This window comes from Peromyscus californicus, unplaced genomic scaffold, assembly GCF_007827085.1.
Source record: "Peromyscus californicus insignis strain IS unplaced genomic scaffold, ASM782708v3 Scaffold_12__1_contigs__length_115047231, whole genome shotgun sequence".
NCBI classification, from domain to species: Eukaryota; Metazoa; Chordata; class Mammalia; order Rodentia; family Cricetidae; genus Peromyscus; species Peromyscus californicus.
In genome coordinates, this window is record NW_026294413.1 from 93,315,316 (window position 1) to 93,334,231 (window position 18,916).

General features: G+C 44.9%; 2 protein-coding genes across 2 annotated transcripts in view; one reads left to right on the forward strand and one right to left on the reverse strand.

The window, feature by feature from the left end:
• Positions 1-17,218, forward strand: part of Lrrc18 (leucine rich repeat containing 18) — a 22,158-nt gene extending 4,940 nt beyond the window's left edge. Inside the window, exons 2-3 of the mRNA XM_052733907.1 lie at positions 9,018-9,878; positions 14,494-17,218. Of these exons, the coding sequence (XP_052589867.1) occupies positions 9,115-9,878; positions 14,494-14,518 (789 nt within the window). The 5' untranslated portion in view covers positions 9,018-9,114 and the 3' untranslated portion in view covers positions 14,519-17,218. The remainder of the gene's footprint in view (positions 1-9,017; positions 9,879-14,493) is intronic.
• Wdfy4 (WDFY family member 4) overlaps positions 1-18,916 on the reverse strand; it is a 249,625-nt gene that overhangs the window by 45,097 nt on the left and 185,612 nt on the right. The window lies entirely within an intron of this gene.

Here is an 18,916-nt window from a genome sequence, read left to right on the forward strand (position 1 = left end):
AAAAAAAACCAGGAGCAACTTCTGTCTGCAAAAGCAGAGTTTAAACCACGGTGCCTGCAGGGGAGCTGAAGCTCACCTCTGGGGTCTGGAAGCACCCGTCCGACGTGAGTCCTTTGTCCTTTGCTTGTGTCCCGGCTGGTTTGTGTGTTCGGAACATGTGGTTGATGAACAAGGCCTTTCTAGTCCGTTAAACTAATAATCTTAAAATTTTATTTTAATTGTAAGGCACCTATTCCCTTTTGTTCCTTTAACAAATCCAATTAAAACAGAGTACATCCAGAATTACAAAATAGATGCTATTAAACCAATAAGAAATCATAATCTTTCGTTATGGGGCCGTGTGACCCCTGGGGAACTTTTGCTCCAAATAAAAGTTGAATTCTTATTACCCACCAGGGGGAAGAGGGCAGTCTGACAGATAGCAGCTTCCAGGCAGCACGTATGCAAGCTGGTGCACAGAGAGAAGTCAATAATGTGTGGGTGGGCAGGGCTGCACACACAGAAGGGCCCAGCAAGACCCTCAGAACAGCATCACCAAATTAACCAGATAACTGCCGAACCAACGAACGATCACCCCGTATAGACACGGCTGTCTTCCAGGCTGAGAGGAGCTTTGATGGGATGGGAAGAAGATTCCTCCCCTATGAGCGGGGACAGATCACTCATCCTCACCTCCACCAACTCCTCAGCAACCTCCCCTCTAAAGTGAGAAGAACAGCCCTGGTTCTGAGGAGAGGCGCGAGGGTGGAAGGAGAGGCAAAGAGAAACCCCCAGTGAAGAAAGGGGCATGGGTGTGGGAGGCTGGTCTGCCTACATGACGCTCAGAGAGTCTGAGGGGAGCAGGAAGTATCAACTGACAGATAACATGTGCACAGAACTGCCTGCCTGCCCATAGACCACAGTCTGTGCTGGAGGTGCCTCTCAGAAGGCGCTCTCCCCCCTCTCCCCCCCTTCTCCCTCCCTCCATCTCTCCCTCCCTCCCCATCTCTCTCCCTCCCTCTCTCCCCCCTCTCCCTCTCTCTCTCTCCCTCCCTCCATTTCTCCCTCCTCCCTCTCTCTCCCTCTCCCCCTCCTCACTCTCGCTCTAGCTCTTTCTTGCTGGCTCTCCCACCACCATGTGTGTGTTTGTCTGTTTTGTCTGTTTTATGAGAAAAGGTCTCACTGTGTAGCCCAGGCTTGACCTTAAACTTGTGATGATCCTTTTGTCTCTGCCCCTCAAGTCCTGGAATTGCAGCATACGCCACCAGGGTCAGCTTTTAATGTGAGCTCATGTGGAGAAGAGCGTCCAGCTCTCTCCAGGGCAAAAGTGTACCTGCTTAGGTAGGGACAGGGAGTGCAGTTAGCTTCTTAGCTCAATGGATGCTGGGTGAGAATCTTGTCTCTTTACATCCTCAGCTCATTCAGCATAAAAAGATGTTCACACTAAGTCAGCCTCATGAGTACTGAAGGAGCTGAAGGACAAAATCCCTGTCCTCATCACTGCCCACATAAGCAAGCAAGCACACACATTTATTGAGCTGCTGTATGGCCTTATGTATAACTTCTAAATCTCTCTCTCTCATTTGCTTTTAAGAGTTAAACTACCCCATCAAGGCTATTAAACATTACTAAAATTTATGCTTTGTAAACATCTAGATAGATAGATAGATAGATAGATAGATAGATAGATAATAAATGATACATACATGCATACATGCACGCATACAAACATACATACATATATACATACATACATACATACATACATACATACTTAATCTATGATCAGGTAAGGGGCAGCCAACCTAAATGGTTTCTACAATTCCCATCTTCATCTGTTCCCTTCAGAAGTTCAGTGGGCTATGTACATAGCTAACCTATTCAGAAACTTAGGCCAAACTTATTATCTCCTTGATCTCACTATCTAGTTGGCAGAGAGTACATTCCCTTTCAATAGTTCTCAGATCAAGACAGGTCAGTGTCTGCTCACTGAGAATCTGGGGACCCTAACACTCTTGGGTCCCACTATTATGGAATCCACTAGTAAGAATTCACCTTCTTAGGTTGGGACACTGCCTTAATATTCTGTTGCAGAAGGTTGGGTGGGGGTTCTAGTCTAGGATTCCAGAATGCCTTCCTCATTTTGGAGTCAATGGAGGCCTAACAGGAGACATATATCACCACTGCAGCACAGATAACACAAAGGAGGTTGAGGGGCAGCACACTGTGGTGGAAGTTTATGCATAAATTTAGCTTTCAGAACCATCTAGGTTTGACTTTGACTGTGCCCTGTATAACCGGAGGCAAGTCACTTGACTATTCTGAATCTAAATTCCATTCCTTTAATAAATAGGGTTGGCCAGGCGGTGGTGGCGCACGCCTTTAATCCCAGCCCTCGGGAGGCAGAGCCAGGCGGATCTTTGTGAGTTCAAGGCCAGCCTGGGCTACCAAGTGAGTCCCAGGAAAGGCGCAAAGCTACACAGAGAAACCCTGTCTCGAAAAACCAAAATAAATAAATAGGGTTGGCCTCTGGTCATAGAGACTGGAGATGTATGAGGGCCCGGTAGCATGTTTACAGCAAGGACCTTAGTGCATCTCACCTAGTCAATGATGGTGCATGACTCTTGACAGCATTCCACAATAGACCCCAGAAAACCCTGAGATCATTTCCCTGTAAGATTCCATCCACACTGTCTACATCTCTCCAAAGTGGAAGCAGTCAGTGGAAAACATGGAGCATTTCACAGTGACACTCCAATAGCACTCCTAAGTCCAAACAACATCCTAAAACAAACAGCACACAGTTTCTGGCCCAGAATGGGTGCTGGACAAACGGCAATGCTTTGTCCCAGTGCAGACTGTGCATAAATCAGTAATCAGTGCTGATTTGGGGGAGATCTGTGAGGAGTTCCAGATATATCTTCTCCACAAAAGGGACTCAGTGACCTGTGTCTCTTCCTCCCAAGTGGCTCTTCATAGGATGCTAAAGCCCCTCCTTGGAGTCAGTAGACATGTTCGGGGAAGAGATTAAGGACACAGGAAATGATATGAAGCCATGTGGGAAATCACAGAAGCAGGTAAGCTAGTTTGTTCCCTGCCCAGTAAATGTGATAACAAATGAACAAACACAGTTCCAAGGGTGCTCAGTCTATGACAATTAACCCTATGATTTCTTGACTTCCAGGTTGGGGTAAAAGTAACGACCATTCAGCATCACACTTGGGAGTTTGAATTTGTATTATTTTCCCAGTCTAGTAATGTGACATATGAACCCCTCTCTCAATGGTGGGCAGCTACCACCAGCACTCTACAGGTGCTGTGTGGCTAAGTTAAGCTGTTTGGGAGACTGGGTAGAGTCAATGCATTGTTCTCTTACAAGTGAGGAGGGGGTTATCAGGGTATAACATTATGCCACGCTGAGAACCAGCTGTACTCTGGGACTAATGGATTTCTCAGGGAAGTTCTTGTCATTGCCTAAGAGACAGTCCACAAGCAAAGGGTATTTCTCATCCATGTGACATGAAGTTTCCCCCAAATACCGGCGAAGAAACAGTGGTAATCTGATGGGTCCAGTTCAATTATGTGTCTATCCTACCTCTAATACATCAGTCAAAGAATGAAGTAATTAGTGTGATACCATGCTAGGAAGTTATTCAGACAAATTAAACCTGTAAAAATATCAGTGTTACTTAAAAATGGAGTCAAAGGCTCATGAGTATGAAGCATCTGACGCATGCTAGCACTGTGATGATTGTAAGGACCTTCGAGCTGAGGATGTTTGCAAAATGTTTTGATGGTATTAAAATATAAGTTGCCATTACATTTTTAATTTAGCTATCCATGGGGTGTCCTTCCATGCTGTTTCATTCACAATGACTAGATAGAAAAAATATTCAGAAATTAAAATCAGACCAACTGGCCCACTTTCCCCCAAGTATAAAACACAACTGTAGAGGAAAAAAAACAAACAAACCAGGGCTTACTTGGAACCCTTTTGTACTGGGCTTTCCAGTCTGTGCATGTGCAAACGAGACTCCTTCCATCCACAGGTCCCTCATCCATAGCCCGTCTGTCTATCTGTTGTATGCATGTATTTTCTTCGTTGTGTGGATTGGCCACACTAGGATATTTGAAGGCTTCACGAACTAATAAGAACAATCTGTTTAATGTTTTGATTATACAGAAAGATCATCTGTTGTACTCTTCTACTGTCACTACTCCCTCTCCTGCTCCATGGGTGGCTGGCCCTGGCCTTAAACAGCAGAGTGACGGGGGAGAGGTCCCTGATTTCTCTGCCTCTGAAACTGAGCTCATGGCACTGCCCAATTCCAGCGGTACTAAGCAGCCTCAGGATGAGAAGGGTCTCTGATTAGCACAGCACACTGGGCCTTCTACAACTGATGATCCCAGCCAGGGAATGGTGGCCTTGAGGAGAGCATTAAGAAAGGGGGTTGGGCGGGGGGCTCCTCCTGTTCCCACCTGGTTTGATCTGTCTGGGGATCCAGACTCACTAGGGAGGTGGCGAAGTGCATTAGGCCAGTCAGCCCCCTACTCTGCCTTAAGTTGATTAATGGGCAGGCTCAGAGCCAAAGGGCCCATTGGAGAGAGGCTCCTTAATGGAACAATGTTCTATAGCCAGCCCCTTGTGGCTCCCTTGCCCCCACTACGCAGACCTGGGAGGACTTCTTCCCACGGCATGGGTGGGCTGTGGGGGCAGGTTCAGCTGGCTTGGCTGGATCCCAGTCTGCTGGATCATCCTGTCTTGTCCAGGAGCCCTCTTACTCATGCTTAAATTTATCTTAAATAGAAAAAAACAAAATGGCAGCCAGCCTTTGAATATGCAGGGCAGTCTGGTGGCCAAAATTAGTGACCGTCTGGATTTTAGCTATTTAAACTAGGGTGTGAGCTCATTTACAATGTGTGTTGTTCACATGCTTGACACCAGGCAGGCCCCAGTACACTCAATCAGTGAGTAAACAGATGGATTCAGGCAAGAATAAGCAAAGGGACTTGGATTAAAGCAGTCTCAAAGGACTAAGAAGGCCCTTAGACAAAGACAATTTTATACACTACTTGTTCAGGCCCCAGGCTATGTCTGCCAAGTAAAATACAGGCCTACACAGGATTTGAGATGTTCGAATTAACTCTATCTTTTGTTTATCTGAAACTCAAGTTTCACTAGTGATCTCCATTCTATTTGCTATGTCTTGGCGCTCTACCACGGAGAAGCATGGAAAAAAGATCATGAGTATATAGGCTTTCCTGAGCTGAATTCATCTTTTTGGTGAACTCAAGTACAGAACCATTTCTCTGACATGCCTCCCATGAACACCTCTTGCCCATGTTCACAGCAAGGTCCAGATGTGCACACCTGCCTGCTCTTTAAGGGACAGAATAGGACTGTTGCGGATACACACAATGTCCTAGATGTTCAGCCTAGTCTGACTATGCAGGCAGAGAGAAATTCACAGAGATTGACCATGGAGTTCCAATTAGTTTTTGAGTTTAAAATGTAGCTACAATAGCATTTCCCCTTTGGGGATGCTAGCCTCTGAGCTTCAAATATATACAGACTCATGTAACTGTCCCCAGAGCAGGGTCCAGGTAGCTCCACCATCCCCAGAAAACTCAGCCACACTGCTTCCTGTAACCCAGTGTCCCTAGCCCATAGTTCCTGCCCTGGTGGATCTGTTTCCTGCAGCTATATAAATGGATTCATTCATCATGCAGACCATTCCAATGGCTTCTTCCAGGCAGCAGTGTGCTCTTAGGAGTCACTTAGGTTATTGTACATATGAGTAAATATGTTCTTTTTACAAACATTTCTTTATAAATATTTGAAATGCATTTTTATTTTTCACTGATACATTATAACTGTACATATTTGTAGGATAAGGTATGACATTTCAAAACACACACGCAAAACATAACAATCAGAGAGAGATAAGGAACATAACCACCCCTTATGCTCAGCATTATTCTAGTGTAAGGAATCCGTCCACTGAAGGATGTACCTTCCCCTGTGGGGCAGTTATGAATGGGGAACTGATAAACACAGGAATAAGCTTTCATATGAACATGAGCTTTTCTTTTCCTAAATACCTGCTGGGGAAGATGAAACATCTTATGATGAGAATGAAACATCCTATGATGGTTAATTTTATAAGAAACAGCCGAACTGTTTCAGGGGCCGCCTACTGTGCATTCCACAAGGTGGTTGGTTGCACAGCCCCACTCTGTCTTTGTACTATTGGTTTTATGTTTCTTTTCACTATAGACCTTCTTCCTCTATTCTGGATTCCAGACATTTTTGCCTGTGTCGCTTACACGTATTTCCCTCCATTCTCTGGTTTATCTTGCTTTCCATGCATAATGGTTTGTCCACAGAGCAAGTTTTTTAATTTTTCAAGCCCATTATTTTTTGTTTAATATTATCTTTTAGAGGAATGTACTTTTGCCAAACTATAGGTCATGAAATTTTCTCCAATTTCTTTTAAAAGTTTTATAGCTTACATTCAGATCCATGATCCATTTATGTTGTTAATAGTAGTTATTTTCATTAAGTTGTTAATGGTTTATTTAATTTCATTTTTTTAATGTATGAATGACCAACTATCCAACACCATTTATTGAAAAGTTTGTTTTTCTTCTGAAGTTTTGTCAGAAATCGACTGACTTTGTTGACTACATTTGTGCAGATCTATTTTCTGGACAGTGTTTTCTGTCCCATTAGTCTATGTATCGTATCTGTCCCTCTGCTGATAGCCCATGTTAATTACATGGGAAATTTTAAAATTATTATACATGAATCTTCCTCCAATTTTTTCCCTTTTTCAAATTTGTTCGTTATTCCTAGTGGTTTTATCTTTCAACATTTAAACATTTCAAAATTTTAGAAATCTTTATGCATATAAACATGAAATATAGAATCCACATATACATATATATGTGTATATAATCTTGCTGAAAGTTCAGGTGGGATCATGTTATTTTGACCACTTTCAGCAGAAACAGCTTAACTGTGTTGGGTTTTCTAACTTAGGTGTGCTATGTTTTCCCCTTTGTTTAGATATTTTCCTTGTTATTTATTTCATAATTTCCATCATAGAAGTCCTCATTAGTATATATCTGAAATAGGAAAGCGTTTTCCTTTTGAGAGTATTTTTTTTTCAAGTTTTAGCTTTTGCTTGTTCCTTGCTAATATGTAGACATCTGGCAGAGCAGCTGTGTCTTAACCTGGCTTACTACAGTCTTGCTAAGTTCAGTTATCAGTTTAAGGAACATCCTAAAAATTTCATGATAGTCTCTATGTGGACAATCAGGTCACCTGAGCATATAGACATCTTTTCTCCAATCTTTTCTAACAGTACACCCTTTATTTTCTTGCATTATTTTACTCCCTAGAATTTCCAATGTAATACTGATAGGTACAGTCAAACGCCTGTCTTATTCATACACCTGGAGTCAGGGAGGCATTCCATTTCTTTTAAAAGAAAAGACTTGAATTTTAAATTATGTGCATATGTGTATGTCGTGTGCACCTCAGTGTAGTGTCCCCAGAGGCCAGAAGAGGGCACTAGATTCCCGGGAGCTAGAATTACAGGTGGTTGTGAACTGACCAAAGGTGGGTACTGGGAACTGAACTTATCAGCTACAAGAGCAGAAAGTGCTCTTAAGGGCTGAGTAGTCCCTCCAGTCCCCATTTTCCTTCCTAATATGTGACTATAAAGTTCCAGGGTTGCCTTAAATCACAGTTTTGCTTTCGTGCCACAGGTTTTGACTTGTTTTCATTTTTTGTTCAGACTGTGGATTATCTGTGGATGTGCTGCTCCATGCCTGACTACATAGAGCCTGCCTCTAGCTGTGGGCTTTCCTCACTTTCAAACATCAGTCTCCCGCTCTGGACAGCAGGAACAGCACTGGGTCTTGTGAGACTGTTGAAGAGCAGAAACACTGTGTGTACTTAGTAATTAATGTTTGAGAACCAGTATTAGGAGTGCTATGCAGTATTAGACCATCTATATCCCCTACCAGCTCTGTAAAGGGACTGTTTTCACAAACAGGGAAACTGAGGCAGAGAGTTAAAGAAAACTGCTAGCTGCTGAACTAGACTTCTAAGACAAGCATGCTGAGGCCAGAATCTTCATTCTGGTCACCCTCTACATTCTAGGGCTCTGTGTACCTGTAACTATACCTATTTATACAGAGCAATCCACAGTTGACTGTCGGGGGGGGGGGGAGGCTGTGGAGCAGTGGCGTTGAAAGAACGTTCTCTAGAAGCTTTGGCAGCCCCACCCTGGCAGCCTCCATGCCTAGGGAGAGGAATGGAATTCTGGATGCTGCTGTGAAGATAAACCCTGGCTCCCCAGGCCCAGTACTGCTCTCATCACTCTGTAGTTACAGTAACCAAGGCCTGCTAGCTCTCCTGGGTCCTAAATGTGAAAAGGATATAATAGTCATTTTTAACACTCACTATTTCCTCCCTTCCAGGCTTCTGCCGCCTCTAACAGCAGCAACCCCCCTCCCCCACCCCACCCCCCACCTCCACAGCCTCCCCAGGATGGTCTTTTGACAATGCTAAGGAGACTCTATAATGTGAAAAGTCTGGGAAAGTAGCACATAGCCAAGCATAACATACTCATGCACATGCACATGCACATAGACACACACACACACACACACACACACACACACACACACACACACACATACACACACACACACACACACACACACACAAAACCTGGAGTCAGAAGGCTAATTCCCAGGAAATAGCCAGAGAATAAGACAGTGAGAGAAACACTGAGGCCCTCCAGCTCAGCACTGCCCTTCTAACATCCAGGAAACTGACATCTGAAAGGATGAGAACTATTGAAGTCTTCTGGTATTTTTGCTACTGCACTATCCCAATTCCTCTCTGCTACCCTGTTGTTGTTTGTTTGTTTGGGGGTTGTTTTTCTTCCTCTCTGTACCATCATGGATCACAGCACGATGTGGTGTGCTCTACTAACTAGACTTGTCTTTTCTGTTCTTATCAGAGCTTACCTTCTAGCAGTTTTATGTGACTTCTTCCTCAGAGTCATCACCATCAACTCAGAAAAACCATCTTCACATACATTCCCATACTAAGAGACCATGGCTAAGGGTGGGAAAGGCCCCAAGGGCAAAAAGATCACCCTCAATGTGGCCAAGAATTGCATCAAAATCACCTTTGATGGGAAAAAACGCCTTGATCTGAGCAAGATGGGAATCACCACCTTCCCCAAGTGTATCCTGCGTCTCAACGAGGTTGATGAGCTTGACCTTAGCCGGAATCTGATCAGGAAGATTCCCGACTCCATCTCCAAGTTTCAGAACCTGCGATGGCTAGACCTGCACAGCAACTACATTGATAAGCTCCCTGAGTCCATAGGCCAGATGACCTCTCTGCTCTTTCTCAACATCAGTAACAACAGACTGACCACCAATGGGCTGCCCGTGGAACTGAACCAGCTCAAGAACATCCGCACCTTGAATCTTGGCCTCAACCACCTGGACAGTGTGCCCACCACACTGGGGGCACTGAAGGAGCTCCATGAGGTAGGGCTACATGACAACCTGCTGAGTACCATCCCTGGCAGTATCTCCAAGCTCCCCAAGCTGAAGAAGCTCAACGTAAAGAGGAACCCCTTTCCAAAGTCAGATGAGTCAGAAATGTTCGTCGACACCATCAAAAGGCTGGAAAACCTCTATCTGGTCGATGAGAAGGATCTGTGCACAACTTGCCTGCAAAAATGCCAACAGGCCAGGGACAAGCTGAACAAGATCAAGAGCATGGCCCCCTCGACACCAAGAAAGGCCATCTTTTCCAATTTGGTTTCACCCAACTCAATGGCCAAGGATTCCCAGGAAGATTGGAGGTGACCTGGGACCCTGACCCTGAGGCAGGAGGGGAAAGGTGGGAGGAACAGGCAATGATCTGGACCCAAAGGAAAGTGCTCTTGTGTTACTGTAGGAGCCTTTTCATCCAAGCCATAAAACACCATTCCCTACCTCTCGGACTATGGTTTGGTTGATTGAAGGGCTTTTTGTCTCTTGCTAGTCTGCACACTGCATTTCCTTCCTACATGCACCTCAGGGAACCAAGAAAGGACCCTCATCTATCTGTCCATCTCATTTCATTAGTTCCCGAGGCCCAGAGAACTAATGCTATCAACATACTCTTGCTATCACTGGCATTTGGGGACACATTGTCAGCTCCCAAATATGGAATTCATTCCGTGGGAACTTTTTGGATCTAGTCCTCATAGGCTAACAGTCTCTGAGGGGTTGGTAGAAGAGCAAATGGCCCGGAGATGGACAGGTATTGCCTGTATTAAACACTGCCAGGAAATAGCCAGAAGCAGCACTTTCAACTACGTTTGTATAGTTGCTCTAGGAGCTTTTCTGAAGGCCCTTGGCTGACTGAAAACATGCCCAGTGCCATTTGAGACCCTTAGGAAATGAGAGAGGTCCTTGTGGTAGATGCAGGGACCACATGCAATGGAGAAAAGCTTGGCTGGCATTGTACAAGCTGGCCATTGTACTGTACCATTGGCCATCTGAAAGAAGCTGGTCGGAGCATTTTGACCTGAGAGACTTAGAGGTCAGGAACTTTTTCCCTCATTGGGGAAAATGGAATGCTAGAGCCTGTGGGCTTCTGAGCTAGGCAGCATGGAACTTCAGTTCCCTCCATGGAGAGCCTAGAGTACAGCCAAAAGACTGCCATGGGCAGAGTCAGGAGTCACACTAGTTTTTCAGGAAGAAATAGCGATTGTGGCAATAACGTTCCCATTACAGTAAGCCCTCGTCCCCCACAAGCCTACTGTGTCCCTTCCATTCACGACTAAAGGATGGAGGAAGATACCCTGCAAAGGCCTTTCCCCTGACTTGGCTGAGTGGGTGGCGAGCTATGCAGTGGTGACCAGTGCCCAGCTCTGGAGGCCTCTGTGCAGGGGGCAGGCAGTGGCCAGTGCCCAGCTCTGGAGGCCTCTGTGCAGGGGGCAGGCAGTGGCCAGTTCCCAGCTCTGGAGGCCTCAGTGCAGGGGGCAGGCAGTAGCCAGTGCCCAGCTCTGGAGGCCTCAGTGCAGGGGGTGAGCTCATTTCTTCTTCACCCTGTAAACCACAGCAGACACCACCCTTCACCTTCTAGCTCCTCAGGACTTGTGCTCATCCCATGATGCTTAGCTTGCAACACTTCCTATTATTCTTCTAAAAATCTCAGACTAATCTAGATTGAAAATTCCCATTGTAGTTTGCCCTGCTTATTAAATATTTTTCATTACAAAAATAACCAAAGCACAGTCTAGCTTTAAATAGAGTAGCTTACCAGGTCCACCATTCTGTGGCATAAAAAGCTATAATAGTGGCATGCTTTCTTCCTAGTTGTTTTTCTGTGTGCACATTTCCACATGGCTATAATTAGAGCATTCATGTCATTTCTACCCTGTTTTGAAACCTATGTTGTCACATGGTCTTTGGAGCCAACATTGTAAACATCTGCAAGGCAGCCGTTCTCAGGATATGCATAACTACACGTTCCTGTGGGCATTTAAGTTGTTCCCAGTTTTGCGCTAATGGAAATAGTTCTATGATGAGTGTCTGGATGACGAACACATTGTAACATGGTTTAGATTATTTCCTGGCAGCCCTGCATCGCTGAAAATAGTGTGTTCAAGGGTCCTTTTCAGAGTAGTTGTGACAGATGTCATCAGGTAGACTGCACACATGTATACCCGCTAGCACTGTGTCTCACCAAGCCCACTCATCACATCCTCCCCAGTGTGGCTACCTCTCTTGACATCTCTGGCTTCTTTTAATATCACAGATGATTTATCGGAAGCCCGTCTAAAAATGGTATCATATCTGAGATGTGAATTACTACAGCAGGACCCTGGGCACAAGGATCCCTTCAGGAAATATATCTATTGGGAGTAGAAATGGTCACTCAAACACCCTGGTCTCAGGAGAAAGATACTCTTATCAGATCTGCTGATGGGGTCCACAGCTGTGTCTGCATGAATCTATTTCCTGCCTTTTGTTTCCTCTTCTCTTTTCTTCTTCTTCCCCTCCTTCCCCCCAGACAGGGTTTCACCACATAGCCTAGGCTAGGCAGGAATTCACCATGTAGACCAGCCATAGTTTCCTAGACAGGGTTTCACGATGTAGCCTGGGCAAGCCAGGAATTCACTGTGTAGACCAGAGCAATAGCCAGAGAAAGGCAGGGAGAGAAGCATTGAGCATCTTTTAGTCCAGCCCTGCATCTCTAACATCTGGGAAACTGATGCCTCAAGACGATGTGAGCTGACGGTCTTTGCTGTGGCTTGCTGTTGGTGATGCCCTCTCTGCTACCCTGCTTCTTTCTCTGCAGCATCAGGGATCACAGCACAGTGTGCTGTCCTCTTCTCACTAGATTAATCTTTTTCCGTCTTTACCAGGGCCAGTCTTCTAGCAGAGATCAGCCCATCTCTTCCTCCCAAGTGCTTGGATTAAAGGCACCACCCCCCAAGCTGTTTCCCCTTCCCTACAAGTTCTAACACTGCTGTGAGGAAAAGAGACACTTGGAATTTCTCTCTTCCAATTCTTAGGCAAAACTCCAAATAAATTCATTCATAAATTCACTAGGTCTTAAGGTTGTGAGCTCTGGTGACAGAATTTGTCTGACCACACAGGAAGGGCATATAGTTTTGTCTTTCAGATGGGAAACTTCTATTTATGGTTCAATGGCCATAGGTGAAAACTGAGATGGGAATTGTCCCCACAGCTGCTAGTATTTCCCTCCCTCCCTCCCTCCCTCCCTCCCTCCCTCCCTCCCTCCTTCCTTCCTTCCTTCCTTCCTTCCTTCCATCTCTTTAGTCAGCATGGACACACATTCTGCCTAGCTTGTGTTAAAATAGAAAAACTGAGCACTCCTGCAGTCCCATGACTGGAGAGACTAAGGCAGGAGATGGCTGAGAGTTAGATGGTAGCCCGGATTAAATGGCAAGAGTCTAAGATTAAAAAGGGGGTGTGTGATGTTTTGGAAATGACAGTCTATTTCCCCAGTAAATCCCATCTGTTCACACTGGGGTTTGATTCTTCTGCTTCTTCCTCTATTGTGACTTTTAGCCAGTTTGTGGCCCCCCTTGTGAGGCTTCTGTGGTTCTCTTTTCAACCCAAATCTTGAGTTCTTCTTGGAAGCGCTTGTCTAGAATCTTTGGGTTTTTTTCATTTGTTTGTGCTTTTGATGCAAGTATGCAAAGACTTAGAGGCTTAGAGAGAGAGGCCCAGAGGCCAGGGCTATTTGGCTATCCCTGTTGTGCTCCGCGTGAGAACCCAAAGTGTTGATTTTCTTCTCAGCTCACTGGAGACATGTGGATGATTGCTTCGTTCTTGCGGAACTGCATGGCACGTGTGATTTAAAATGCACTCGGATGAGACACCTGTTTTCTACAAGTGCCTGGTTGGAACACCTGGCCACTGTGTCTTCTACCTTTCTGAGGTCTTAGGTGAATTCAGAATGTTAGCCAAGGCTCTCAGGACATACCATTTTCATTCCAAGCATGGAGACTTCTACAGGGATCCTAGCCTCTAGTGCCACAGTTAGTATGTGGAATCTTGGATGTGTCCATTAGGGAGCCAGGCTTGTGACTGTAGGCTCTTCCTCTCTTAGGATTTTAGGATCCACACAGAAACATGATCTAGAGGGCAGCAGCCAATCTGTGAGTGCTGCCCAGTTCAACTGCTCCTCTTGAAGCACTTCCTCTGGAGAATGCTCACTACCTGTTCTAGGCATCCAGAGAAGACAGCAAAGAGAAGTTAAGGAAAGCATCGCAGCTATAGCCCACGGCAGGAAGGGCCTGGGTCTTGACTGGATTCTCCTGTCTGCTCTGTCTGCTGTCCTCTCCCTCACTGATCCCCACTGGAGTTGCCACATATCAGCATGCTCATCACTGGGCCTCAAAATCACTTCATGACCTGCAGCCCTCTGACTGGCTAGCATACAAAAAGATGCTTCCTTTCTGTCCCCACTGGAGCTGTTACCTGTACTTGCCCTTTTTCCTGGCTCTCAGAAAGGGATTTCAGCACACTGGACTTCATCGGGCTCGAGAACCAAGCCAGCAGATGGCTTTGGTTTGTCTGGTGTGCACTCCAGTCAGACCCATTTTTAGCTAGGAAATGCTGGCGACCAGACAGAGCAAAGACGGGGAAACAGAGTGCTTAGCTGTCTTCTTCTTCTTCTGCATCGTATTCAATATTGATGCTCTTTCCTGCTATGAAACACCACTGCCTGCCATATTTATTCCCTGGAAGTTGCATTAAGCCTGGAAATATTTGATACAAAGTCATGGGTTTCTCTTTCCTCAAGTAGAACAGAAACCATCCACAGTGACAGAGGTCCCTGTTTCTGAGAGACAGGTAAAGCCTGGGTGACCCTGGGGTGATCACAGTACGACCTGTGCTTTGCCCTGGTTGCCTGGAGCAGTAGCCTCAGTCTCTTGTGTCTCCATTCCTCAGGTTGAGCTCAGCATCCATCTCCTAGTGTAGCTTATGGCAAAAACACGAAGACCCATCAGCTAACAGAAATAAACGACTCTGAAGAAGAAAAGCCCCAAATTAGAAGACAGAGTGGCACAGGGAACATTCTGGAAGACAGGCTCTCCGGTGCTGCCCACGTTACTGAATTGCTCTATCAATTTTACTTTGTTTCCCTTGGTTCTAGGCTACATGCTTCTGAAAAGGCCTTTGAAAGATATTTCATGTGGTTTTCTGCATGTATGTAAAGAGAACATTTAAGAAAATTATAGATATACATTAAAGACTCAAAAGTCTGCATTAAGAATGAAAAGTCTTTAGGTCTCTACATGTCATTCAAAATGGTACTATCTCATCACCAGTAAATCGTAAAAATTACATGTATGTAATTATGTACATGAAGGAGATAAAAACATGTATAAAATATACACATAGAGAAATGTATTCAAACATACTATAGGCAAGTTAAAGTAAAATTTTAATTATCCCCTTGGTTGTGCACAAAAAGGCAGCAAAAAGAAAATGGGGATAATCAAGGAAAGCTCAGGCAAAACTTAAAATGGCCAGCTTGTGTTCTAACACGTCAATAATTACACTAAATGTAAATGGCCAATTTTATTTGTAGTGACTCCAAACTAGAAACAACCAAATGGCTTTCAATCTACAAGTAGCTGAGCAAACTCTGGTACCACATCATGCATAGAGTGTACCATTTGAATATGCAACAGCTTGGACAGATCTCAATGTATTATGCTAGGTTTTAAAGGACCAGTCTCTAAATACTGCACACTGTGATTATATTTGTAGGACAGTCTTTAAATAATAAAATGAAAGTTGTGAACAGAAGTAAGAAGTTTCCAGTGGCTAAGAATGGCAGGCATTGCAGGGCTGAGCCTGAGAGTGAAATGGCAGTGCAAGAGCTGTCTTTACACTGATAGAATGATTGCTCATGAGGATGATGGCGGCACTTGCATGAATCTGCACAAATGACAAAAATCACAGAGATGCAAACGTACATGGAATGGTCCTGATTTTAAAACTAAGTCAGTGGTTAAACCACATGCTCCCATGGAGGGTTGGGGGTAAATGAGGCATATATAGACTTCACTGTTTTGCAACTTCCTGTGAGTCTATAGATACTTTTAAAATGAAACTTAAAAAAAAAATTACAGTCTAAACTCAATAAGAGGCAGATCTTTGTACATCTCTCCAGTACGAACTTAAGAGTCACTACAACATGGTTAACATGAGACTCTAGCATACCCAGTAAGCCCTGAGCTGCAATTCTTCAGCTGTGCCAGAGTTAAGACATTTCAAGCAAAACAGCACTTTACCTTCAACTCACTGGCCTCATATCAAAGTGCTCACTGTTGATTGCATCCTTGCAGAGTCTAAGAAATTTGCTTTTGAAAAAATGTATGGCTTCTGTGTCTATGTTCTAGGCTTGGAGTTAGGTGAGCACAAGTAGCATCTGGGGTGGATGAACCAATAAGCTGCTTTCCACTGTTCCTGGACCTTCACACATCGGTTCCCCAACCCCATGTTGCTGCAGGAATGTGTAAGAAGCATCTGAATGCTAGAGTATTGGTTGTCACACTCATTTTAAGTTTGTGGCAGTATTTATTCTACTTCTGGTTATAATGGTTGTTCCCTAGGCCCAGAGGGATGAATTGTTTCATCTTCCATCATGGACTTCTCGGGGCTTCATATCATCAAGAAATCCAAGAACCATATTGCTCCATTCAGAGGGGAGCTAGAATGAGCTTCACTGAAATGATTGTGTACAGTACAGATATCTAGCCTCTGAGTTAGTCATTTACACTGATCTCTGGGGAGGGGACTGAGGTGGAAGCGTGGGAAGAAGGGGAACTTGATATTGAGCTCCAGGCTATTAAGAGTGTACCCGTGGCACTGTAACTGATTGTAGAAGATCACCATCTTACAGGAATTTCATAGCTTCTTATCACCGACACTCTAAATTCCTTGTCTTTTCTTATTTTCAAAGAGAATTTATAAAGGAAATAAACAGAAAACCATCGATGGTAGAACATTGTGTTGAAAAATGAGTTTTGTTGTCAACTCTAGAGCACTGGATACCGTTCCCAGTAGATGACAAAAAGTTTCTACAAGGGCCTCCATTCTTGGGCCCATGCTGGAACTGTGCCAGGCATGACCTAGCGTGATCCAGGCAGATCCTGCCACCGTGGGAAAAATCATCACAGTGGACCTAAAAGCAGCTGTTCCATACAGGTGAGGAGGAGCACAAGGTCATTATCATCCTATGGAAGACTGTGGAATTTCCAGTTATTTGACCCATCACCGAGAACTGTCATTTACCACCTGACAGCCACCCCTGTAGGGATCCCCAGTGTGGTGGGTCGGTTCATCTTCTGGCACAGCCAGTTCATCTTCCACATTCTTCCTTCTACCCATTCTCTGTCTGCTTCCTCTCCAGCTGGACTAGAAACTGAGACAGACACAGGGGGTGTGTTGCTGAGGAAGAGCCCTTTAAGATTCTGAGGACAGTAGCCTAAGAATAGTTATAGACAGCTATGAGATCATGTGCTTCACAAGATGCCCTTCTAAGAGCACACTGCCCTGATCTGACCAATGAAATAATTCGATCGGTTCTCAGATGAACATGTAAACTAGATTGAGAAAATCAATTTGTGACTATTTTGCTAAAATTACCTGGATACAGTGTGTGGTATGAGGTGGACTTCCTATGTGACTGTTGGTTGGGAGATACTGGGAGCATCGATGCCAAAATGTTCTTAAAGCCTGCCTAGAACAGAACTGACCCCAGGGGGAAGTCCTCACTTAGAGTACAAGCCACAGCTTCCAGTAGACTTTCAAGAGCCTAGAGAGCCAGCCACGCATGGTGGTGATCTGGGTTGTTTGTTTGTTTCAAGTTTTGTCTTCAGGCACATGAGGTGATGAGCCTCTTTTTTGCTCCTATCTATTCATTTGGGTGGCTGACTACAACTCACAATGAAATGACCTGAAAACTCTTAAGTGTAGACATAAGTGCCTCATGAGAGCAACATAAGATGTCCAGGAGTGACATCAGCTGACCTGTACACTGGAACTTATCGTCATCAACTACTGAACTATGTCTGTTATAGTTGGCAAATAGCTGCCTTACCACCGATGACCCACAAAAGTGCCCTGACTCACCTTGACATCTCACTCTGTTAGCAAAGGATCTAATGTCCTGCTTCTGTCAGCAGGAATTGCCATCTGTTGAAGCTGTCAATAATTCTGTGTTGCCAAGGTCAGTGGTCATATCTCAGTTCTTGTCCTGCTTGGCCTATTGAGAATGTTTGACCACCCCTACCTTGTAGCACCCAACAGGTTTCTAGGAGCTTCCCCACACCTGCTGCCTGGGCTAGTTAGTTCTCTGTCTCTTCCTCCTCTAGTGTGCTCATCCCGATGTGTGTCCTCTCTGAAGGTCCATATGCGTACAAGGCACAGCTCTCCACATCTTTTCCACATGCACACATTCACCTGCTGACCTTGTTCACTCACTTGGTTTGAAATACTACTCCAAATTACATATTGTCAGGATCTCCCCCTTAAACTCAAAAGTTCACATTTCTAATGGTCTACATGATGTCCCCTGGTCCACTCCAAATTCACACATCCCAAACAAAGCTTCTGACAGTCAGCACAGCCCCCACTGCAGCTCCTGACTATCCCCACTTCATTTTCCAACCACTCAGGACTTCTCTAAGTCTTCCCTCACAAACACCTCACACTTGTCATCAGATCCCATCACCTGTACCTTCAGCATCTGTCCACTGTCTGGCCATTCACATCACTGTCCCGCTACCTCTGACCAGCACTGGTCCCCTGGCTCACTGCAGCAGGCTCCAAACCAGTCTCTACTTTTGCCCTTGACCTACTATTGTCTATTCCTGACCTTATTGCCAAGGTAATTCTTCTCAAAGATAAGCCAAGTCCCTCCCTTCCTCCCAGTTACTCATAAAAATGGCACCATTCTCAAGATTCCCCCAGGACTTCACAAACTCACCATTAAGCCTGTCTGTTCCTGATAGTTCCCGGCATGCCAGTGCATCAGCCTTTACCAGACCAGCTAAGCTGCCTGTGGGGCTGCACTTTTGCCCCTGACCCCAGAAATGTTTCTTCCCAGTCTCTTGCATGGTGGCTCTGTCATTGACCAAGTCTTAATTCAAGTTTATTTTTCTTATTAAGCTTTCCCTCATAAACTCAACACGTAGAAGGGAATATGAAGTTGTTTTGCTTGTCACTTTGTTGAGCACCAAACACCACAAATCACAAGCTATCAATATTTTGAAGAAATTGGTCAGACCCATCCATTTACTGAGTACCATTCCTGGGAAAGCAACTGCCTTGCCCATATACACTTCCGGATAAAACCAGT